Source organism: Bidens hawaiensis, unplaced genomic scaffold, assembly GCF_021521415.1.
Source record: "Bidens hawaiensis isolate Kalapana, Puna unplaced genomic scaffold, B.hawaiensis_p1.1 tig00017242_1, whole genome shotgun sequence".
NCBI classification, from domain to species: Eukaryota; Viridiplantae; Streptophyta; class Magnoliopsida; order Asterales; family Asteraceae; genus Bidens; species Bidens hawaiensis.
Window position 1 is genome coordinate 65009 of NW_027492610.1, and position 26020 is coordinate 91028.

At 37.2% G+C, this 26020-nt stretch overlaps 1 protein-coding gene across 1 annotated transcript; it reads left to right on the forward strand.

Annotated features, from left to right (window-relative positions):
* Nucleotides 1–4675: 4675 nt before the first annotated feature.
* Nucleotides 4676–6322, forward strand: LOC143553459 (uncharacterized). Its single transcript, XM_077043461.1, has 2 exons — nucleotides 4676–5053; nucleotides 6269–6322. The coding sequence occupies exons 1-2, from the start codon at nucleotides 4676–4678 to the stop codon at nucleotides 6320–6322; spliced, it is 432 nt and encodes a 143-aa protein (XP_076899576.1).
* Nucleotides 6323–26020: the final 19698 nt, after the last annotated feature.

The window sequence follows — 26020 nt, forward strand, 5'->3', positions numbered from 1 at the left end:
TGGAGTTAAGACAAGGTTCGACCGTATGTGGATCCCACGCCATGGTGATCTTAGAAGTCGAATCTTAGATGAAGCTCATAAGTCAAGGTACTCAATCCATCCAGGAACTACAAAGATGTACCAAGACCTGAAAAGAGATTACTGGTGGCCAGGAATGAAGAACGATGTAGTGGATTATGTTGGTAAGTGCTTAACTTGCTTACAAGTCAAAGCCGAACACCAAAAGCCTTATGGGAAGATGCAACCGCTAGAGATACCTGAGTGGAAATGGGAACACATCACCATGGATTTCGTAACTAAGCTACCTCGTACAGCTAAGCAACATGATACCATCTGGGTGATTGTGGACCGTTTGACCAAGAGTGCTCACTTTCTGCCCATACGAGAGGCCATCTCGTCAGAAACGTTAGCAAGCTTGTTCATTAAAGAAATTGTAACCAAGCATGGAGTACCGTTATCGATCGTGTCTGATAGGGATACACGGTTTACTTCGAGGTTCTGGAAGAAATTTCATGAAGCTATGGGGACGAGGTTGAACATCAGTACGGCGTATCATCCTCAAACCGATGGACAGTCTGAAAGGACGATCCAAACCCTTGAGGATATGCTACGTGCTTGCGTTTTAGACTTTGGTGGAAGTTGGGATGATCATCTGCATCTGGCAGAGTTCTCCTATAACAACAGTTACCATTCGAGTATTGGTATGCCACCGTTTGAGATGCTGTACGGTAGACGATGTAGAACCCCGGTGTGTTGGGGTGAGATTGGTCAGAAGGAAATGGGAAGTATAGAAGTGGTTCAGGAAACGTCTTCAAAGTTCGATCAGATCAAAGCAAGAATGAAAGCCGCTCAAGACAGACAAAAGTCTTATGCAGATAAGCGGCGACGACCAATTGAGTTTAACGTTGGCGACTATGTGATGCTTAAGGTCTCGCCTTGGAAGGGGATTATCCGTTTTAGGAAAAGAGGAAAGTTGAGTCCGAGGTACATCGGACCGTTCAAGATTGTAAAGCGTGTGGGTGAAGTAGCTTACAAACTGGATTTACCCGATGAGTTAGAAGGAATTCATTCAACCTTCCATGTTTCTCATCTGAGGAAGTGTCTAGCTGATGACACGTCTCACGTGCCCTTAATGGACATCGAGGTTGATGAGCAATTGAACTACATCGAGCAACCGATAAAGATCGTTGATCGCAAGGAGAAGCAGCTTCGTCACAAGATTATACCCTTGGTCAAAGTGATATGGAAACACCGCAAGGGATCGGATGCTACTTGGGAAGTCGAGGATGAGATGCGCAAGTTTTACCCTAGTTTGTTTATGTAATAGTTAGGTTTCGGGGACGAAACCTCTTTAAGGGAGGAAGACTTGTAACATCCTAAAATTTTTATATTGATAAATAAAAGAAAGTTATGTTTAGTAATTTCACGTTTTAGTTATTTAATGTCGAGTAAGGAACGGGTCTTGGGCTTAGTTATTTTATGAACTCGGCCTGTCTCGACCCGTAGGAAGCCAACCCGAGCCTAACCAAACCCGTAGTATATAAACGAAATTTCTTGACACATCCACCATTTTCACCATCTTCCTTCACTTACACCCACCCAAACACTCTCAATCCTAGAGAGAGAAACTAGAGAGAGAAAGTTCTCAAATCGCCGATCCGAGTTCACAATCTTGTTCCTAGTCGTTTTTGGTAAGTCCCTCTCGAAAATCATCCGTTTTCATAACCATTTCGGCCTCAAATCGAGCAAAAACGTAACTTGAGTTTTCGGGTCAAAAACCGCCTTGTTTTGGTGTCAAAATGCAAGCTTTTGTGTTTAAAAGTACTAGGAATCGATAGCCCTTTCAATCCCGAACATTTCCATGTCAAAAACTTCGTTTTTGGGTCAAAAATCTGGAAAATCTGGAAAACCCGTGAGTTTCTCCGTCGCCAGCTTGAAGGAGTCGAATCAGACTCATTCGATCGAACCAGTCGATCGAATCAGTCCATTCGATCGAATGTGTAGATCGAACAAGTCCAGTCGATCGAATAGGGAAGCAACCGAATGGTCTCCAACTCATTCGATCGAATGAGTTTTGTATTCGATCGAACGTGTGCCTATTCGATCGAACGCGTGTCTATTCGATCGAACGTGTGTCTATTCGATCGAACGTGTGTCTATTCGATCGAACGTGTGTCTATTCGATCGAACGTGTGTCTATTCGATCGAACGTGTGTCTATTCGATCGAACGTGTGCCTATTCGATCGAACGTGTTCCTATTCGATCGAATCAAGCTAGAACCCCGCTGCCAGGGGCGCTGCCCCCGGACCCCCGTTCGTTGTGGGTCATATATAGATAGAAATACAAACGAGTAGCAGTAGTTAATTGATATGTGTAAATATTATACAGTTAGCCGAGCCCAGTTAAAGAAAGGAATTACGATCAGCGGCGAGCGTAACAGGATCCAGGTGAGTTTCTAGCCCCATTTATGTGTCATGTTTTCGGGGCTGTGTGCATACTCAATATGTTTGTTAATACGCTTATCCTGAGAGATAAGTGTATGCCTTATGTGAATGATGTGATATGTGTGAATGATTGCTTGATGGTACGTGAACGATCTTCGGATATTGCACGTACTGTCAGGTTGTAATGCTAAGTTAAGGTAAGTATGATATGTATGCTTATGTGTATGAATGTGATAAGGATAATAAAAGAAAGAAATGATAATGTATGGTTGTATGGTTATGAAAAGGGTACCGAGCCCTAATAATACTCGAGGAAGGAGGGTACCGAGCCCTAATAATACTCGAGGAAGGAGGGTACCGAGCCCTAATAATACTCGAGGAAGGAGGGTACCGAGCCCTAATAATACTCGAGGAAGGAGGGTACCGAGCCCTAACAATACTCGAGGAATGTAGGGCGTAGTGCTCTTTATAACGTAAGATATGAAAGTAAGAAAGTAAGAAAGTATGAAAGTATGAATGAAAGTAAGAAAGTAAGGAAGTATGAAAATATGAAAGTATGAATATAACGTTATGTAAATGGTATGATTACGTGATTATCTAGAACTCACTCAGCGTAGCTGACTTTTAGTATGCACGCAGGTGAGTAGGATGAGGCAGCTCGCTTGAGGAGACACATGGCACTGAACAAGAATCTGGCATCTGAAGATTGTGATGTGTTAACTTTAATGCTTTAATGTGAAAGACAATGAATGTTTTGAGACAAGTTATGAATTATGTAATGTTTAATGAAAGTTTTATATTCCGCATAAATGTTTTAATTAACTCTGATATTTAGAACTGTGTTTATGAGTAAATCCAACACGAAAGTAGGGTTACCGGTATCGGGGCCTTACAAAGCCTGAAATATCTAGTAGGATGGCTAAGTGGTCTGTTAAATTGAGTGATTAAGATCTTGTTTATAAGCCTACGACAACATTTAAATCCCATGATTTAGTTGACTTTGTGGCTGATTTCAGTAGTGAAATTCAGCAGATATCTTACTTAGAAGTTTAACAACTAGACCAAGATATGGGTAAGTGGATATTATTTACTGATGGGCTTCAACTATCCCCAGGCAATTAGACGTGACTTTCAAGCTACCAATAATGAAGCTAAATATGTAGCATTATTTCCTGGCCTTCAACTATAAAAGGATCTAGAAATTAAAATATTCATGTATTTGTGGATTCTTTATTGCTTGCTAATCACTTCAACGGCTCTTATGCAGTCAGAAATGAAAAACTAACCGAATATCTCCAGATAGTCAAAAATCTGGCAGAGAAGCTCGATTCCTTTATTATTTAGCATGTACCTAGAGAGGAAAATGTTGAAGCGGATGCTTTGGCGAATCTTGGATAGGCTTTCATGATCTCGATGGAAATTAAAATTCCTATCATACATATCCTAAACCGACCATATTTATGCCTTCACACAATTAAAAGGAAGTAATAAAAGACGTTACTAAGAAGGATCCTCAAATCAATCAAGTAATGAACACAAAAGATGTTACTAAGCAGGGTCCTCAAGATAATTAGGAATCCTAGATCTAGCTTATCAAGAAATTTATACAACATAACGAGATCCCTATGGATGAGAATAATAAAGCCTTTCATATGAAGGTATCTCAATTTGTTAATTTAAATGATACTTTATAAGCAGTCTCTCGCGGGTCGATTCTTGAGATGCCTGGAGGTTCCTGAAACCCAACAAGTTCTGAAAGATATCCACGAAGGTGACTGTAGGAATCACACTAGAGGTCGATCCTTGTTCTCCAAGATCCTTAGGTCAGGTTATTACTGGCCAACAATAAGGAAGGATGCAATGAGCTATGCCCAAAAGAGTGATACTTGCCAAAGACACAACAACATTCTTCACCAGCCGCCTGAACCTTCCATCCAATTATATCTCCATGGCCCTTCATGAAATGGGGAATGGATATTGTGGGTAAATTACCGAAGGCTCCATGAAGAAAGGTTTTCATGTTGGCAATGATGGATTACTTTTCCAAATGGATTAAAGCAGAAAAATTTGCTCTAGTTAGAGAAGAAGAAGTGGTATCTTTCATTAAGATGAATATCCTAACGCGCTTCGAAATCCCGGCTGAAATAATTTGCAACAATGGGTCTCAATTCATTGGCAAAAGAACCATCGACTTCTGTGCTAAATGTGGCGTAAAAATGATCACTTAAAAATGATCACGCCAGTGCACCATCAAGCTAATGGGCAAGTAGAATCTTTAAACAAGATCATCGTCAACAATTTGAAGAAGAAGCTGGGGACAAAGAAAGGGAAACGGGCCGAAGAGCTACCATTTGTGTTATGGGCAGATCAGACTACATCAAAGAATGCTACCACTCAAACTCCATTCTCTTTCATGTTCGCAACTGAAGCGATGATCTCGACTGAAATGGTGATCCTTACTACAAGATCCTGCCTCCAGAATCTTGAAACCAACAATCAGGATCTTGCCAATGATCTTGAAGTGGTGGATAAATATAGGGATTCCGCTAAGTTTTTCATTGCAGCATACCAGTGGAGCATAACCAAGTCATACAATATAAACGTCCGGGTAAGAAGATTCCAAATAGGAGATCTAGTGCTAAGAAAGGCATTTCAGAATACAACAGATCCCAAGGATGGAAAGTTAGCACCCAAATGGGAAGGACTATACTTGATCGATGCGGAAGATGAAATGAGAACATATTATTTTCTATTTTGGATGACAGGATCCTTCCAAGATCCTAGAATGCTGTTCATCTTAAGCCCTACTTCGCGTAATTTAGAATTTTATTTATAACTTGGTATGGTATGCATCCTGACTTTTACTATTTCAATTATTTATTTCCTTTCATATTATTTTTGAATTCCATTACTAACTTAAGCATCGGAGGGGTGTTAGCCAAGCTAATACCCACCCTCACAAAGGTTCAGGTGTTTTGCAGAATCGGGATCCCGGCAAAGAAGTTAACACATTCCTAGGGATTTGGCCACCTTTCTACGTTTAAGGTTCTCATCCCTTCTATGGTTTATAGGTTTTCACCTTTCTAAGAATTACATTTAAACACTCCGCCTAGGCGCACATTGTCCACGTGAAATTCAACATGGCGGGACTAATTCATCTAAAAGGTGGCTGACAATTTCGTTATTATTGATTACATGTTGGATCCTCAAGTAAATTATCAACGGAATAACACAAACATGTTATACAACCGTGGCTTATCCCAAGTATTTACATAAGGTTTTCGCATATTCATGTCACTTACGATTGGCTTATCCCAAGTATTTAACAATTAGGTGTTAACTGATCAAAGTTATTTTAGGGGTTTTCCCCATGATCTTTTCAATCAATCATAGTAATTTTTGGGATTTTCCCCAGGATCTTTATGATCAACCAAAGTTATTTTTAGGGATTTTCCCATGGATATTTATGATCAATAAAAACTATATTGGGATTTTCCCAAGGATCCCCAGGATCATTTATCTACCTAAGAAATCCTCAAAGGATATTATTCTAATATATGTTGCAGGACTTTCACGATGAACTCAAGAAATTATTGTGGATCATCTTCAAAGTTCAAAGAGTCCTAGTGCCTATGAACATAAACCTTATCAAATCCAAGTAGGTTTGTGTTAGGGCCCAAATTTTATAGTCGGATCTATGCTCAGGATCCCAAATATGTTCAGGATTCTCGAATAAGTTTAGTATCCTGAGTATTAATGCTAATAAATAGATATTTCTCTCTTGGCATTGATTTATAATTGTAGATATTAATTGTTGATTTAGTCCATGCGAAATATACGGTTGGTGGTTGAAGAAAACACGTCGAATGAGCTATAATCTTTAGGAGTAAAGGCCAAGTAATGGTTAACGGTCAAATATTGACTGTATGCTGAAATCTCACACTTATAGTTAATATTAGCTCGTGGGAGAACTCTATTACTGTCAGGAATCATTTCTATGTATAAGGATCCTTGATTTACTGACAGGTTTTCAGTATTCGGTATCCCTGATAATTACTAACTGTTGTATTATCCTCGAATATTTGGGGAAATTTTGCAGATGGGACTACGTTTGACGAGTGACTCCCTAAAGAATCGATCAAAGACGTGAGGTGTAACGGTTAAGAGACCAATTCCAACATATAACTTCGCATTTAAAGCCATTAAACCACGTGATCAAAGCATGAAACTTTTATATTGAAGACAAGGGCGGATTCTTAGGAAACTTAATTATTACCTTTATTATTCATATAGTCATTGAGATATTATTATGTATATATATTGAGGCTATGATTAGCTAGAAAACACACAACACAATTCATTACGAATACAACATCAATACACACACACTTAGAAAATATTGTAACACTGATCGTAATCTCCACCATTGTAACCCTTTTTGTTATTAATAAATAGACGGTGATAGTTTTCACCGCCTAGGGGTTTTTGTGCCGGAGATCCTATAGATCAAGGGATTTTTCCCTCGATATCAAATCATTGTGTTCACCCTATTTTCGATCGAGCACTCTACCTCACATATGAATTTGATCAAAAATTACTTTGTTAATTTTTAACCAAAACAATTTGGTTCCCACCGTGGGGCAAACGGTGCGTTGATCAATATCAACCCTCAAATTAAACCCTATTTTCAACATCCACAACATGTCTTCCCAACCGAAGAACGTTTCCTCTTCTACCGCAGCTTCAGCTCCCTCTATGAGGCCTCCTATGTCTCCTCCTCCTGCTGGTGATATCCCAAAGAAACCTGACAACATTCAGAAGAAACCTGCTACTCACGTGTTCTCAGGATCGAGGCCATCTCCCCAAGATCCCATCATGGTGTCTAACAACGACCTTCTGTCTATGTATAGACGGTTACAGGAACAGACTGAACGCCAGAACAAGACCAACTAGATGCTCGTGAGGGAACTGGAAGATATCAGGAAAGCCAAGAAGCCGACGAAAGAATTCACACCACTAATCCCGAGATCTCTGGACTTCACTTCTCCAGGATCTTCAGGATTGGTGCGTCCGGAGTCGACCATGGCGTACAACCCTGGAACCTTATCTTTCCAGCACTCAGGGTCTACGGGATTGCACTCTTCTGGGTCCCAAGGATACTTGCACGCATCCTCTGCTGGGCCGTTTCAACATGCGGGATCCTCAGGATTATTTCAACAGTCCGTATCCTCAGGATTGTTCTATCAGATGGGATCCTCAGGTCCTTATCAGCGGGCGGTATCCTCAGGATTTCAGCAAAGTTAGGATCCTCAGGAGTACCTTCATCAGGATTGTCTAATCCTCAGCAACCATTTGCTCAGACTCAGCAGTTCGCAGGATCTTGTGAGATGCACCAGGGAAACTTTATCCCGATGCAGGCTAACACTTCGACCACTCCATTTGCTACTCCAGGAAATATTATATTTGGGAATGCAAGCTACAACACCCAACTGTTCCTCATAATATCAATCAGGGTAACACTTTCAATACAATTCCCTTTAGTGCCAATCAAGGATTTTTGCAGGATGTAGGCATAAGTTCAATTAGCCCGGGAGTTACAGAAGCTTAAGGACATGATATCAAATGTTCATGGTTTAATCCATCCCATAGCTGAAGTTTCCACTGATAGTCACAAAATATCCCGATTTGTGCCGACAATTAGTAACATACAGATCCCAAAACGGTTTCAAACCCCAAATATGAAATTGTATGATGGTTCAACAGATCCTGAGGAACACGTTGCACAGTATAGAGAGCGTATGAAGATCAACCCAATCCCTATGGAAATCAAGGAAGCATGTCTTTGCAAGGGGTTTGGGTCTACCTTGACTGGAGCAGCCATATGACAGGTGGATGTTGCGGGTTCGAGCACCGTCAGTCCCGACGGATCCAATAAGTACATCAATTTGCCTCTCGATTTTCTGTGAAAGAAGGGACAGAGAGCATAATTGAATTCCGAAGGGGTTTCCCTTCTTTTTTTCAGGATTCTGTCGAAGAAAGAACAAACCCTAAACTAAAAAATAACTAAAATAGTGAAGTTGATAGAATATTACATCTTTTTTCCTGCGACTCATCTTTCTCATACTTATTTTTCTTCCAAAGAAATTTAGATCATTAAAATCTAGAACCTAATTCCTCTCTTTTTCCACTTCGCTTGTATTGTTGTATTGTTTGTCGGGTTTTTGTAGTTCGGGCGGGTGGTTAGATTTTGTTTGATGGTTCTATAAGGAAGACCTAAGGAAGGTATGTTATAGAAAATAAAGAAAAGAAGGATAAATAAAGTTAAAGTAAAGGGGTTTTTTGTTGGTCCGGGAATCCCTTTTTGGATTCGGTATGGATAAAAGATGTTCGTATGTTATACTATTCAATTCTCGACGACGAATTAATTTAATAGCTCAGATATTATTATTCATGATATTGATCCGATTGAAGATCATCGATAGGTAATGCATTTATTGAATTGACAGGTGAAAGATTTATCATCTCTATGGGATTAAATCCTGAGTTATTGTGAAAAAAAAACGATGAGATTATGGAAGTAAATATTCTTAATGGCTACTGAGTATTCCTCCTAATACTATCACTTCCTTTTCTCATTCAGTTAACATGTTCAATAACCAGTTTTCTTGTAGTAGAACGTTTGAGAAGATGACATGTGATCTTTATAGGGTTACCCAGAATCCTGGGGAATCCTTGAGAGATTTTATTACTAGGTTTAGCAAGGAGTCACTAGAGATTCCAAATCTAAACCATGCTTCGGCAGTGGAAGCTCTTAAGTTGGGGTTAGAGAAAGACTCCGCTTTCTATGATGATCTTGTTATGACTCCATGAAGGTCATTGGATGAAGCAAGAAGCAGAGCTCTGAGGTTTATCAGGCTAGAAGATGAAAAGAAAAACTTTAAAAAGATCGATATCCCAAAATATGATCAGACGAACAGGAAAGCCGAATCCCCGGGAAAATCTTATCGATCAAAACCTTACTACAAGCCTGATAACCCAAGGATTAATGCAGTGAATGATGGAGATGATGTAGAATATCCTAAGATCTCTGAATATTGTTTTTCTGTTGATATTGGTGGATTAATGTGTGCCATGCAGGATTTATGTGAGAAAGCCAGGTGGCCAAAGAAGATGGAGAAACAAGGAGCCTGGAAAGACAAATCAAAATGGTGTGTTTCCACGAAGATTTTGGGCACTTGACTGAGGATTGCATTGCACTCAAAAGGGAGATTAGTTATCTTCTCAACAAGGGCCACTTGAAAGAGCTACTTGGTCAGAAGAAGGGAAAATAGCAAAATCCTGAAAAGGCGACTCCTCCAACAACAAATGCAAAAACAATCTTGTTCATAACCGGAGAATCTGACATATGTGAAACCTCTTATTCTGTTGCAAAAAGAAATGCTGATAAAAGAAAGTTAGAAGTGGTTAATAGACCAACAAAGACATCCATTCTCACTCAAGCAAAGACCATATCCTTTGATGAAAGCGATAGAGTCAATATTCAGGATCCTCACCATGATATTTTGGTAATAACATTATATATGGCTAACCATTGTGTTCGCATGATCCTCATAGATGGTGGAAGCTCTGTCAACATTATTCAACTTGATGTGCTGAAAAAGATGAATATTCCTGAGGATGAGATTATCCCCAGCTCCTCAGTATTGGTTGGATTTAGTGGAGATACTAAGAACACTATTAGGGATATCAAGCTCCCAGTATATGTTGAAGGGGTAAATAAAATGCAAAAAATTTGTGTTATTGACAGTTTGTCTTGTTGCAATATTATATTAGGCAGGCCCTAGATACATGACATGGAAGCAGTCCCCTCCACTTATCACCAATGTGTGAAACTCCCAAGTCCGTGGGGAGTTACCAAAATCATTAGTGATCAACAAGATGCAAAGAATTGCTACACCTCTTCTATGAAGTGTACTGCCAAATCACAGCAGGCGTAGAATTACAGAAGCCGGCATGAGACGTAATGGAGGCCAGGGAATAAGAAATTAAAGAAGTACTTTCTTATCCCGAGGAATAGGATCCTGAGTCAAAGTGATGATAGGAACGAGCATTCTTGAGGATATTGAGTCAAAATTGCTCGATTTCCTCAATTCAAGACTGTCAACATTTTCATAGAAACATGAAGATATGATGGGTATTTCCAAAGATATTATAACACATAAACTTGGAATTGATAATTCTTTCAGGATAATCCATCAAAAGAGAAGAAAATTTGCACCTGATAGAAACACAATCATTCAAGAAGAAGTAGAAAGACTCTTGAAAGCGAAATATGATTAGGGAAGTTCAATATCCCCGATGGTTAGCATATGTGGTGGTTGTACAGAAAAAGAATGGCAAATTGAGAGTTTATGTAGATTTCGCAGACTTGAATAAGGCCTGCCTTAAAGACCCATTCCCTCTATCACATATAGATTCAATGGTAGACGCTACAGCCCCCACGAAATGCTGACATTTATGGACGCATCCTTAGGATTTCAGCAAATCCAAATGGAGCCCTCAGATCAAGAAGACACGACCTTCATGACTCCCACATGTATTTATTGTTATGTTGCTATGCCCATTGGACTTAGATATGCAGGTGCAACCTATCAGAGGTTAGTTAACATGATGTTCAAAGGGCAACTGGGGGACACGATGGAAGTCTATATTGATGATATGGTGGTGAAGTCCAAGAAAGCCGAGAATCACCTCCAAGATCTCAAGACCGCATTTGATATCCTCGACAAATACAATATGAAGCTGAATCCTTTAAAGTGTCATTTCGGAGTGAAGTCTGGAAAATTCTTGGGATACATGGTCACCAAAAGGGGAATAGAGGCGAGTCCAGAGCAGATAAAAGCTATCATGAATTTAAAATCCCTAGCATCAGTCAAGGATGTTCAAAGGCTAACTGGCAGGATAGCAGCACTCAACATATTCATATCCAGATCCTCAGAAAAGTGCAAAGAATTTTATGATATCCTGAGGAAAAATAAGAAGTTCGAGTGGACCAGTAAGCATGAGGAAGCTTTAATGTTCTTAAAAGCTTATCTTTCTTCTGCTCCTTTACTGGTAAAACCCGAGGAAGGTGAACCTTTATCCCTATATCTAGCTGTATCAAATAATGTTGTAAGTGCAGTTTTGACCAAGGATCGCGAAGGTCAACAGCATCCCATCTATTATGTAAGTAAAGTCTCGTGGATGCTGAAACCAGGTATTCTTATCTTGAGAAATTAATTTTAGCACTTATTATGGCATCTATTAAACTTAGACACTATTTTGAAACTCACCCTATATGTGTTCAAACTAATTACCCTATTAAGTCTGTTTTGAGAAAACCAGAAATGTCAGGAAGAATGGAAAAATGGGCTGTGAAACTAAGTGCATATGATATAACATATGAACCTAGGACTGCCCTCAAATCCCAGGCATTAGCAGGCTTTGTGGCTGATTTCACCAGTGAACTCAAAGAAGAGGCAGACTTGGAAGTCCAACAACTTGAAAAAACCAAAGATAAGTGGACTATATATACTGATGGTGCTTCAAATGATAGAGGAATAGGTCTCGGGATCCTACTAAAATCGCCACAGGGGGACATTATACCTCAATCCGTATCTTGCGGATTTCAAGCCACAAATAATGAGGCGGAATATGAAGCTTTGATAGCAGGATTACAACTAGCAATCGACATGAAAATCAGGTTTATTCAAGTATACGTTGATTCATTATTATTAACTAATCATTTTAATGGTTCATATACTATTAGAGGAGAAAAACTAATGAAATATCTAGAGCTAGTCAAAAAACTAGCAAAGTGTTTCGAAATGTTTGATATTTCACAGGTACCTAGAGAAGAGAATGTTGAAGCAGACGCCCTAGCATATTTAGCTCCATCCTTCAAAATGTCGGAAGGTGTCAAGATTCCTATCATACATATCTTGAGCCCAGCAATAGGAGAGCAAGGTGTCAATGAAATTTCAGACGATGATAAAGTTATGGGAGTCAAGAATCCTGAGGATAATGAAAATTCTTGGATTATCCCGATCAGGAGATATATTCAGGATGGAGTTATCCCCAAAGATGAAAACCCCAGAGATTTTCGCACAAAGGTAGTCCGATATACTATAATGAATGATATATTATACGGAAAATCTCTTGTAGGAACATATCTTAGGTGCTTGGAGAAGGCAGAAGCTCGAGAAGTTCTTCAGGATATCCATGAAGGAGACTGTGGGAATCACACTGGGGGGCAGAGCACTATTCTCCAAAATCCTAAGGACATGATACTTTTAGCCAACAATGAAGAGGGATGCTATGAACTATTCTCAGAAATGTGATACATGCCAGAGACATAGCAACATTTTGCACCAGCCAGCTGAACCCTTGTATCCTGTTATATCCCCTTGGCCTTTCATGAAGTGAGTAATGGATATTGTTGGAAAGCTACCCAGGGCTCCAGGAGGAAAAGTCTTTATGCTGGCAATGACTGATTATTTCTCGAAGTGGATTGAAGCGGAAGCCTTTGTTCAAATCAGAGAGAAAGAGGTTATCTCATTCATCAAGTGCAATATCCTGACAAGATTTGGAATTCCAGCAAAGATAGTGTGTGATAATGGCTCACAATTCATTGGCAAGAGAACAACAAACTTCTGTGCCAGTTGGAGAATCAAGATGATCACTTCAACACCTGTCCATCCTCAGGCTAATGGACAGGCTGAATCAAGCAACAAGATCATTATCAATAACGTGAAGAAAAAGTTGGGGTCTAAAAAAGGAAAGTGGGCCGAAGAACTACCTTTTGTTCTTTGGGCAGATAGGACCACTTCAAAGAATGCTACCGGTCAGACTCCTTTCTCTTTGGTATTTGGAGCTGAAGCAGTTATCCCTATAGAGATGGTTATCCCTATAGCTAGAGTTAGTCATCAGAATCCCGAAGATAATACTCAAAGTCTACTTGAAGATCTAGATGCAGTAGAAGAATTCAGGGATTTAGCAAAAATCAGAATGGCATCTTATCAGCAGAAGATAGCAAAGTCCTACAACAAGAATATTAGGGTTCGTAGATTTCAAGAAGGGGATTTAGTTCTCCGAAAAGCTTTTTAGAATACTACAAATCCTACGGATGGAAAGCTTGCACCAAAGTGGGAAGGTCCTTACTTGGTTGACTCAGAAGCAGGAAAGGGGGCATATAGATTATCTACTTTGGATGGTGACTTGCTACCAAGGGCTTGGAATGCTATAAACCTCAAGAAATATTTTATGTAAGACTTTTATCCCGAGGATAAATGTTATATTAAGCAGCTAAGGTATGTATTCGAATTTATGTTTTTATTCATTTTCAATATTATTATCCTTATCATGATACTGACTTAGGCATCAGAGGGGTGTTAGAAAGGCTATCACCCACCCCTCACCTAGATCTGACTGTTTTGTAGACTGAAGATATGTGGTATCCCCACATGGAATGGAGTTTATTTGGGCCTTATCGCTTTTTAAAGTATTATTTAATGCCTTCTAAAGGTTTAAGGGGTTTTCACCTCTTCTTAGGGCCTTGTCGCCAGTTTGGGCCATGTCGCCAGATAAGGTATTATTCAATGCCTTCTAGGGTTTAATGGGTTTTCATCTCTTCTTAAGATCACCTGTAGCGCATGTTTATTCAGCCATAGTTCGAGAGGCAGGGCCAGCACATGAAATATAGTGATTTGTTACCTCGCTATCCTCAGCTATTGGTTTGAATCTAGAGTTAATGGTAGACGTACCATCCCTAAGGGCCTCGTCGCCAGTTAATTCCTAAGGTTTAAGGGGTTTTCGCCTCTTCTAAGGGCCTTGTCGCCAGCTTATTCCTAAGGTTTAAGGGGTTTTCGCCTCTTCTAAGGGCCTTGTCGCCAGTTTGTTTAGGCCTTGTCGCTAAATTATTTAGGCCTTGTCGCCAGTTTATTTGGGCCTTGTCGCTAGAATTTCTGAATTTATTTTCAGGATTATTTTAACATTGCAAGTCTATGAGTATATCCCCAGAATCGAAGGAACATCCTGAAAAATGATCTTATTACAAGAATAAAATGGTCTAGATATTATCAAGGTTAAATGCTATATAATTCTGGTATGATTTACTATTTGTGAATATTCTATATTTCATATTATTTGTCTTATTTATAAGATGAATTTTATAACTTCGTGTTGGTTTATGGAATTGAAACTTAAACTACTATTAAAGAACCTTTTCAATTTTTTCTCTAAAGATTTAATAACAACAACATGGATTTCGAAGGACTGATCTATTCTCGTAATGATGTCAACTTTAGCCGGTGCTAAAACATAAAATTTTGGTGCTACATGGAAAACAGTTTATCATTAGAAAATTTAACAGCTGAAATTGGTAAAAAGCAGCTATCAAATTTTGGGGACAATTGTTAGGGCCCACATTTTATAGTCGAATCTATGCTCAGGATCTCGAATATGTTCAGGATTCTCGAATAAGTTTAATATCCTGAGTATTAATGCTAATAAATGGATATTTCTCTCTTGGCGTTGATTTATAATTGCATGTATTAATTGTTGATTTAGTCCATGCGAAATACACAGTTGGTGGTTGAAGAAAACGCGTCAAATGAGCTATAACCGTTAGGAGTAAAGGCCAAGTAATGGTTAACAGTCAAATATTGACTGTATACTGAAATCTCGCACTTATAGTTAATATTAGCACGTGAGAGAACTCTATTATTGTCGGATTTACTGACAGGTTTTCAGTATTCAGTATCCCTGATAATTACTACCTCTTGTATTATCCTCGAATATTTGAGGATATTTTGCCGATGGGACTACGTTTGACGAGTGACTCCCTAAAGAATCGGTCAAAGACGTGAGGTGTAACGGTTAAGAGACCAAGTCCAACATATAACTTCGCATTTAAAGCCATTAAACCACGTGATAAAAGCATGAAACGTTTATATTGAAGACAAGGGCGGATTCTTAGAAAACTTAATTATTACCTTTATTATTAGTCATTGAGATATTATTATGTATATATATTGAGGCTATGATCAGCTAGAAAACACACACACACTTAGAAAATACTGTAACACTGATCAAAATCTCCACCATTGTAACCCTTTTTGTTATTAATAAATAGACGGTGTTAGTTTTCACCGTCCGGGGGTTTTTTGTGCCGAAGATCCTATAGATCAAGGGTTTTTTCCCTCGAAATCAAATCATTGTGTTCACCCTATTTTTGATCAAGCACTCTACCTCACATACGAATTTGATCAAAAATTACTTTGTTAATTTTTGACCAAAACAGTTTGCTCATTTGTTTATTTTCCTGAGTATGAGGTTAAAAATTACTTTCAAACATCTATTTTTTTACCCAATTCAACTTAACATATTTCAACAAAAGTATTTATCAACATATTTTTGACATAAAATAGAATAGGCATAATTAAAGCTAAAGATTATCATCATATTAACCAAAAGGATATTCCGGACTTCGTCCTGGAACCCAGGATCCCTCTATGAGGATATCTTAAGTTTTCCTAAAAACTGATAATCATAGGCATCGTCCAGATACTCAGGATCCCTCCACCTTGATTATCTATTGTTCTAAACATCATAAAAACTAAATTTTCTTAAGCATCACCATATGACATGAACTGTAAATTGTCTTGATTATAACCAAATGGAATAAGAATAAAACATTAGACAAGGAGGGGCTCGGGCCTTGTCTTTAATATCCTTCATTGCCTCTTTATGAAACCTGTAGCCATATCGACCAAATCAACCTTCTCACCGTCACCAGTGTTTACCTGAGCATCCCCAACCTTATCTTCAACAGGATCCTCCATGGGACTTAGACTTATTTCAACCCTAAGCTCCGCCTCTTTGAACTTTAGACCTTCAAGATCCTAGGAAGACATGTCAAAGTTATGTTTCATGGCCTCCTCTATCAACTTAATCCTAGCACAACAGATAGAGTGAGAAATATGCAACTTGAGATGGGCCTTGAAATCACTAAGCTCTTTAGCACGAGGGGCCTTAAGGTCGGTGTGATCCCGCTTCAGCGGTTCAAACTCCCTGGCCTTGCTCTTGATTTAAAGAGAATTGGCCTCGGCTACCTTATTGAGAAAAACTACCTTTAACTACTGCTCCTCTACCTCTTGGAGAGCGGCGTGATGAATCTTATTCAAGTGATGTAGACCTTGCGATGAAAAGGTATCATTAATACAATAAACAAATTTTATATAAAATACAATCACAAGATCTATACCTAGAGAAGAACAGGCTCGACTTTCTTAAAGTTCAGTGACTCAAGAGTGGATCCAAAAAGTGGATGCTCTATTTTGGAAAGCTGGAGGGAGTGGCCTGGAAACTTTAACAGTAATAGGTTCCTTCAACGTGATGATCCTCTCCAAATCATCCAACCCTATACCTCGCCTGTTTCAACATAGATCAGGATCCCGAAGCAAGGCAAAATAAAAGTTCTCTAGTATGAATCAGTTAGGGATAATTTCCTTACTTGACATTTTCCCAGTTAATGACTGCTCGGAATATGATGAAAGCAAAATCTCAAGGTTAAAGTAGCGTTCCTTTTTTAGAATCCTGGATATATGAGGCGTTCTCTTCAGTGGACCGATTTAGGAGTTGCAAGATTCGAGAACTTCGCTGAAATCACAAGAAAAGGAGACAAGTGTCAATTATATTATAATGTTCTTAAAAAATATCAAAATTTGTTTCCTACCCTTCTTAACCCATCGGTAAGAAAGTTTTTTCTCCCCCGGGAATGGAATCCCTTTGGATAAAATGGACCTCATATACCATTGCCCATTATTTCTTTTAGTCTTTAAAACTATGAGAAACGACCAGACATTTCGACAAGAGCCGTGAGTTCTAAGGTTGTATATGGTGGCTTGGTCAGATATATGCAGGTTTATGTTGTGAGTTGTAATGATCCTGTGGAGAACGAACAAGATCCTCCACAAAATTGGCAAAGCCTGTATGTAGCTGATGCCGATGACCTTGAAGAAACGAGAAATAAATTTAGGGAAATAGTAAGTCGGGCCAATGGTATACGGGTAAGCTAGGAAGCCGACCTATTTCTTGGAGATACAATCATAACGAATGGTAGTGTTGAATGGGCGGAAAATGGCTCCATCGGGGAAAGTGTCGCCAGATTGCAGAGTTATTAAGTCGAGGTCTAAAAAGTTGCAAACTTCAAAGTCGGGGTCGACCAAAATCTATTAACAGCAGAAGTGGATATGGAGGCTTTCGATATTTTCGTAGCCATGAGTGTTACAAGAGGATGAACAAGGAAACCCTAAAGGAAGAGAGAAAAAAAATACCTGGATTCGAAATATGATGTGAAGATATATGGGAATTTGGAGTAATTATAGGAATTAATACCAAGATTAAAGGTGCGGCGTTTGGGAAGCTTTGGAAGTTGAACCAAGTCATATCATATTTCTTCAATCGTCAAATTTCAAAATTATCATTACGTGGAGAAATATAACAGTTGTAAAATTGTGGTTGACAGTTTTAATATTTTTGGGGACAATTGTTAGGGGTCATTTAATCTCAAGCATGATCCTGATGAGTATTCTGGAAGCTGGGATTCCAAGCTAGATCCAGTATCCTAAACTAACTGAATATAATAGTTCAAAACATCTAGGACGACTCAAGTGTATAAGAGTTCAAAACGGCTAGGACGACTAATTCTTACCTGAATAATTGGACAGCTAGTTGAAAAGCACCTGGATGGAAGAACAAGTCTTCTAACGGTCAAAACCAGCTAGGGTTCCAGGATTGTAGGAGATTTAGTTATTTTTTTATTCCTATATGATGAGGCTTGATGAAATTACTTAGCACACATTCTCATTAACTCACAATCTCACTAATGTACTCTAGTCATCATTCTTATCAAAGCTCTCGAGTTGTAATCATTTTTTCGAGGCAGGCGATAATTTTCCTCTCCCGAGGTTTTTTCAGAGGATCCTCCCCAAGATCTGAGGGTTTTCCTTGCTACATCAGCGTGTCACCCTTTCACATTTACCACATTTATTCACCGTATTGTTGAAGAACACACTACTTCGCTTAACGAATTTGTTCAAATATTTCTTCGGTAATTTTTGACCAAAATAGTGACTTATAGGGTAACTCGATTAAATCAACCATCGTTCTCAAAAATAAAATCCGTCATGTCTCAAAACCAAACTGCAAAGGAGTTTAGAAAACCATCAAGTTGTGTCATCCTTTATTTCTGTGGGTGTTCATTGTTTAGTGATACCTCCAACTACTTGATAAGTTTGTCATTTCTAAATCATGTTGCCAGATTTAAAAATAGTACACTCGTGAGTTTTCCTTGATTGGAAATGTGACTTTAATCAAAGTATCTCAAATGGTTAGTCTCATCTTTTGCTGCCACATTGCAGAATGGTGTGTAAGGGAATAAAGTTGGATCTAGCCATCCCAGATGGCTGATACAGTCACTTGAGACTTACACGTTGGATTTCCATTAGGAAAGATAAATCCAATCCAACCATCTCTGATAGTTGAACACCTAAATACCATTTACTCTATTATCAAAGACCTAAAACCACTTTTTTTTATATATATTAAACCTACTATTTAAAAAAAATCAAAGTTATAAACTACGAGCACGACCATCCACCTAGCACAAGCACAACCTAATAAACAACATTTGTAAGTGTTACCTAAATTTCTTCCTTAGCCCAAGTATTTTGCTAATATATTAAAGCAATACACACATTGAATGCCACCTAAATGTCATGTATTTTTTTTTCCTATTATACTGTCATGTCTAATTAAAGGATGCATTGCTTTGAAATTAGAAATTGATATCTTACCCTCAAAGCTTATTAAGAATTTTGCTTATCAACAATCTTACTCTGAATGCTTTCTATGTAATCTAGGGTTTTATAATTCCCCTCCAAAGATCTATACTGTATTCTCTTTCTCCTCTTCAAACAAATCTATTTTAAATTTTGAAACACATCTCTCCGTCATTCAAGTCTTTTCTCAACATCACCGTCACCATCTTGAACGTCTTAAATCATTGGGCGTGCTCATGTTAAGGGATTTCTATATTGGTTGCTTAAATTGATTCTACAACATACTACTGCTTACAGATTTTATATGTAGCTTAATCTAATTTTTTAGCATAAAACTAGTATAGTTCGTATGATAATAATAGTTACGCTCTTTCACCTTTACCAATATAGAAATGATCTGATGAAAAGATTGTTTTGTGGATCTAATAGTAATAAACTTTTTGTTTTAACATTTATATAAGTTTTTTCATGTAATAAAAATTAATAGTGCACAAATATATTAATAACTTATCAAATAAAGTCTTAAATAAAATTTCTTATATGAAATAACTAAATTACATATTACATATAATAATTGTTTACTTTTATTATATTTTTTAACCGTGTATAACACATGTTCTAATATTGTTTTATTGAATACCCCCTCTCCTATTACTTTTACTAAATATATATTCTTGCTAAATTAGTACTATTATGTCTCTACTTTACTCAATAAAAGGCTCCATTGAGTATACAAGAAGAGAGGTATGAATAAAGTTTGGGATGTAGTTTTCATTAAAAATACAAAAGCATTAAACCGAATGAAATTTCTAATAGAAAATCGAGAATAAAAGACTTTAATACCCCATCTTGAGAAAAAGTATAATTGCATTGGTTTTGACACATATAAGGCTTCCTACCATTTTTAGGTTATAATATAGTACGATAAATACAAAAATTAATATTGGATCATTGATTATGTTTAATCAACGATTTATACTTAAAATGACAGAAAAAGAGTAGTTTGAAAACATTTTTTTCATATATAAGTCTTACATTAAATTCTAAAATATCTCTACATTATTAATTTTGTTTATGGATACTCATTTAATACTTTTCCTGAATTTAATTAATATCGATATGTTTCGTTAATGTTTTACAAGTGTAAGTTAAACTATGATTTGTGTATGTGATATCATGAACTAGTTTTTTTTAGTATGTTAGAATTGTGATTTGCGTAGATATATACAAATTGGTAGATGAGAATATGAACTATTTTTGTATGTGTATGTTAATAATGTGATATTTGTATGTGTTAGCATGAACAAGTTTATACGTGTATATATGTTAATATTGTGATTTGTGTAGGTGATAACAAGACCTAGTTATTTTTATGTATGTTAATACTGGGGTATATGTTGACACTTTTTACGATGGTTTAGTATAATGTATGCATCATTTATTTCATTTGTGTACATGATGGTTTTGTTCAATTTATTTTTTGTAGTGTCAATTAAAAAAATGAAAATAAAATCAAAGTATAACCATTTGTAACTTAAACTTATTGGTATTAGTTATATAAAAAATCATGAACTTTTTACTAGTATACCCTTAGGATTAAATAACCAAAAATTAAAAACAATTTTGTGATTAACCGGTATGTTTTCTCATACTTCTTGCACAAACAACAAATTCTCGCATGAACCTAGCTAATCTCGAATTCAAATCAGTACAACTAGAAAACACTTTTAAAATAATTTCTAAAAACAAAAATCTAGTCTAACCTTGAGGTGGGCAAACAAACCGGTTAACCGACTCGACCCGAAAATCGAACCGAAACCGTACCGGTTTGAAACCGATTATGTAGAAACTGGTTTAGAACCGATTGAAACCGCATGTTTGGAACCGGTTTTTAATTTTCTCCACCAAAACCGGTTAACCGAACCTAAACCGGCCAAAACAGGATAAAAACCGGTCAAAACCCGAATCGAAACCGATCAAACCCGAATCGAAACTGATCGTAACATGGTAAGAACCCAGTTTCAACCTGAACTGAAACCGGTCATAAATCGGTTTTGACATTTGTTGAAAAAACCGAACTATGAGATGACCTAGGGAGGCATTACATTCAGTGTTAAAATGTTCATGTACTTGCTGAGTTAACTGTGAGGATGGGTTTTATGTAAGATTTAGTATGTAGTTAAAACTTTTCAAAAATAACATCCGTAGTCTAAAAGTTTATTTGATATAAATAAAATTTTAGAATTTTTCCTTGATGAATGGTATCACCGCCGCTCATGGTGGCGTTGGTGGTTGTGCTCTCTAGCAAGGTGGAGTGGGTGGGGGGGGGGGGGGGGTGGGTGACCAATGGTGGTGATGTCGGTGGAGAAAACCAAGGTGAGTTACTAAAGATAATGAGGTTTATTATTATTATCTATGATGCACGGAAACGGCTCTAACCCACCGTACGCTGTCCCAGAAACTCGCCATAGACGAAAACGCCTACGGGGACGGCCAGGGGATGTTTCTTGACCGTTTCCTAAGATTTGGGGACGGTCGTTGACCGTTTCGATAAGTCAAAAGGTGTTTCCATTTGTTTCCAGAATTTAGGGACGTTTTTTAAAGGTTTCCGCAATTTAAAAGGGTAATCCTAGGGGTGCAAATGAGCCTAGCCGAGCCCGAGCTCGACTAAGCTCGAGCTCGGCTCGTTTCGAGCTCTATTTTCAAAGCTCAAGCTCGGCTCGTGAATGGATTTTGAAGCTCGTTAAAAAGCTCGAAATTTTGATATCTAACAATAACTCAGTGTATTTGTATGTGTGTGTGTATAGGGGATGATTCAAATAAAAACTCTCTTTAAATAGAGAACTTAAGAATTAATAAAGAACTATTAACTTTCTTATAAAAAAAATTTGTAATCTGTTTCTTTCATCCTTTTTATTTGTTGATATTGTCCAAAAAAATAGAAAAACAAAACAAAAATCTTGATGTAGTGCATATATGTGATACACACTATTACATATTTGAAATACATTATTACACATTTGCACCAAACGACATTTATTTATTTCTTTCGTTTTTGCATATAATATAACGCTATTACAGATATACAGTCACACCCCAAAACCTTAATCTAGGCAACGGAAGACTTTGATTAAGTCGTTCGGGTTATTGCAAGTCCCGAATCTGGATCACTACAGTATGATATCAACCCAAACACGATGCTAGTGCGGAATTCTAACAACGTGATTATTCAAGAACAATATAGAAGAACAATATGAATATGAAGAACACAATAATACTCCAAATGCACACAATTATATTAATAAATCGTCTGGTACATGAGATTTAACCAAAATCGTTATTTTCTCTCTAGATGGTGGCTCTCAGAGTGCTCAACAACCACTGAACTCACAACCAAAACACTATACAATAGATTCTATATATAGAGTCATCAACTAGCTAGCCCAACAAAGCCCAAAGTCGTTTACATACATAGCCCAACACGAAACCCAATAAAGATAGAACTAAGTACAACCCACCAAATATGGACCCAACAATCTCCCCCTTGGTTTGTAGCTTCGTTCTTGTTCATTTTACTTCAGCCTTGATCATGTCGTGGTCTTTTGATATGTGTCAGTCTAACCAAATTGTGGCCCAACAATCTCCCCCTTAGACTGATGCTTTCAAAACCTTCAGAATCTTTACTTGAACATGATCAGCAATTTCAGCTTCTGCATCCAATACTCTACCATCTCCCCATTTTTGATAGCATCATCCAATTTGAATCTTAGATACCTCATATGCTTCCGCTACAAGAAATCAGTCTTGAAAGAACAATCAACTTTGATAGAAAGATCAACCAAAATATTTTGAAAACAATTAAATAAAACAAAATAAGACAGAATAAAACAAAATAAGACAGATATATTTTTATAATTTATTTTTTAATTTTCTTGAAAAGACTTGAAATGAGATCATACCAGCTAAACCAACTATAACACAATAACCGAAATCATATTTCATGAGCTGAAAACTTCAAAACGATTTATTAACACATTTGTTTCGACAAGAGTAATCAAGAAGTAAAAAATAAAATAAATGAAATAAAATAAATCCAAAAACAACAAATAAAACAAATTTAATCACCCGGTCTTCTTGTAATTTAGCAAAATTAGGGATCAAATTTTAGTTTTAATAAAAACGCCACCTTTTATGAAAAGTTCGGAACATGGAATCATATTGTTTAAGGTGCTGTCACAAGGATTCATGTTCAGCGTTATTATGACATAAAGAGACAGGTTGATAGCATGTATAACGAACTTAGCATGATTTTTATTGCCTCAGTGATATGAATTATGTTCAGTTCGGCATAAAGCTTAGATGGACATCACTCATGGAACTGTGATGCCTCCTATCTCTTCTCAAACCGTATTTGTCTTTCCCCAGATCACCCCGATTTGACTCCAACCCCCTAGTGCTTGATCAAAGGATTTTATCGATAATTCAACATAATTTTAAGCTTTAAGGTTGAACGTTGGACTTACAAGCCATCTGGACTTACAGGCTTTTCATTTGAGACATGACATGACTTACTTTTATGCCCCCGTCTCTGTAGTTCTAGTTTGACCCTTTAAGCTTTTGAAACCATATTATTATTATTTTTTTTATTTTTTAATAACACAATAATCAATTTTTGATTATTATATATATATATATATATTAATTCTTTAACTTAATAACACAATAATTTTGGTGATCAAGACACTAACGGGCTCGTGTATGACTGGGTAATTGCTTTTCTCTCTATCCTTCGGAGAGATGTATATGGAGACATGCACATTTCTTCAAAATGAATCTCCACAGTAAGTTTAGCAAATTTAGTTTATATCACTTCAACTTTTACGCATCATGGAAAGCTACCATACAAATTAATGACTGTTCTAGAACCTTTTAAGCTTAATAACTTCACCCGTTAGGCACACAGAAACAATTTATCTATCACTTTCCAAAGGTTGGATCAATTTTCATTTGAAAATATTTTGAAGCTTCTAAAAAGCTGTTAACTGAATAATGATATCACTTCCCAGAAGACACACATGTTAAGAACTCAGTCACCTCGGCCACTCTTCAGTTTTCAGGTTAATGGCTATCCCGTTTGACCACTAGTGGTTAACATGACCAAAACACATATGAGAATACGTGTCCCTCCAACTTGGAATTACCGACATAATTTTAAGTGAAAGAATTCAAAACACAAAAATACATCCCAATCGCCCCAGATGCTTTTAGTCTTTAGATAAATGGCTATTCTGTGAATCTACAAGTAGATCACCAGACCAAACATATACAAGTATATGTTCTTCAAACTTGAGCAACCGACATAATTTTAAGCGAGAGTGAATCTTGAAAAACACAATAAATTAAATATATATTTTTAATAATAAACGCACACATACTCTTTTTGAATTTTTTTAATCCCCCCCCCCCCCCCCCCCCCGTAAAATTTGTGCAAAAATTTTGACAGAAAGAAAAACTTTTATGTACAAATTTAACCTCAAAAAGACTCAATCGTCGAAACGTAGTATTTAATAATAATATATGATGAAGTGTGATAGTCAACCAACTGATGTACTATCATTTCTCATGTAAGTTCAAGTCATTTTCTTATTTTTGGGAAACAAAATACACTATACTTGAAAAACTATACATGAACATATTTTTTATTTTCTTTTAAATTTAAAATTTTAAAATCTTTTAGATTGATCAATCTTTCATACCAATGTGATACGGTTACCTTTTATTTTCAAGACGTCATTTTCCCATTTTTGAGAATCTCCCCCTAGGATTAAGCTTGTTTTGAGATTCTACATCCTTGCGAGTTGAATGTCTGGAACAAACATTTTAATATGCAATGTATTCCCTGATTTGTTCCTACAGACTTAGAGAGCAGATTAAAAACATTCTATCACCCTAAATCCCGTCCAGACAACAAATAATCCATTTTATGGTTTAAAGATTTAGAAACAATGGATATTTGCCCTGTCATGTGCCTGGAACAACCCATTTAATAAACAATGAATTTGTGGTTGTTCCTACACGCATAACGAGATCAGTTGGACATAGGAACCCAAGTCATAAATGTCTTGGGGTTCCTTTGAGCATCAACATATGTGACCTCTTGCCAACTCATATCTTTCCCATCTTTAACAGAATCATTTGTTAATACAGATTCTGTTTGCTGAGTTTTAAGTTTCTAAGTCTGTCTTGGTTTAGTGAAATTTGATAGAACAGACTTTGGAGTGGAACAATTCGAATTCGAATTCTTAAAACTCTCAACACTCTTTGACTCCTGAAAATTTATTTTTCTTTTAACACTTTCTAAATCACTTGAGTGCAAACCTGTCATATTAACTTTTAACCCTTGAGTATCTGTGACCCGTTGTACAGATACTCGTGGTTTAGTAAAATAAGCATTTTGTTTAACCACTGGATTCGGTTGAAACCTATTACTTTTCACCTGAGGAGCTTGTCTATTAACAGCACGGTAGTGACATTCCTTTGCCAAATGCCCACTGTTCTCGCATACGAAAAACACCTTCATCCTTCTTCTAATGTCAACGGAAGCACTTGCCTTATGTTGGAATTCCTTCTTAGGAAAGGTTTTTCCATTCTTCTTGCCCCTTGGTGCAGCCTTCTGATTTTGCTTGTAATAGGGA

Excerpts from the sequence above, each read along its gene's own strand:
- LOC143553459 (XM_077043461.1), top strand. The coding sequence starts at position 4,676 with ATGATCACGCCAGTGCACCATCAAGCTAATGGGCAAGTAGAATCTTTA. Across the intron at positions 5,054-6,268 it reads CATACAATATAAACGTCCGG|TCCATGCGAAATATACGGTT; the intron begins GTAAGAAGATTC and ends TTGTTGATTTAG.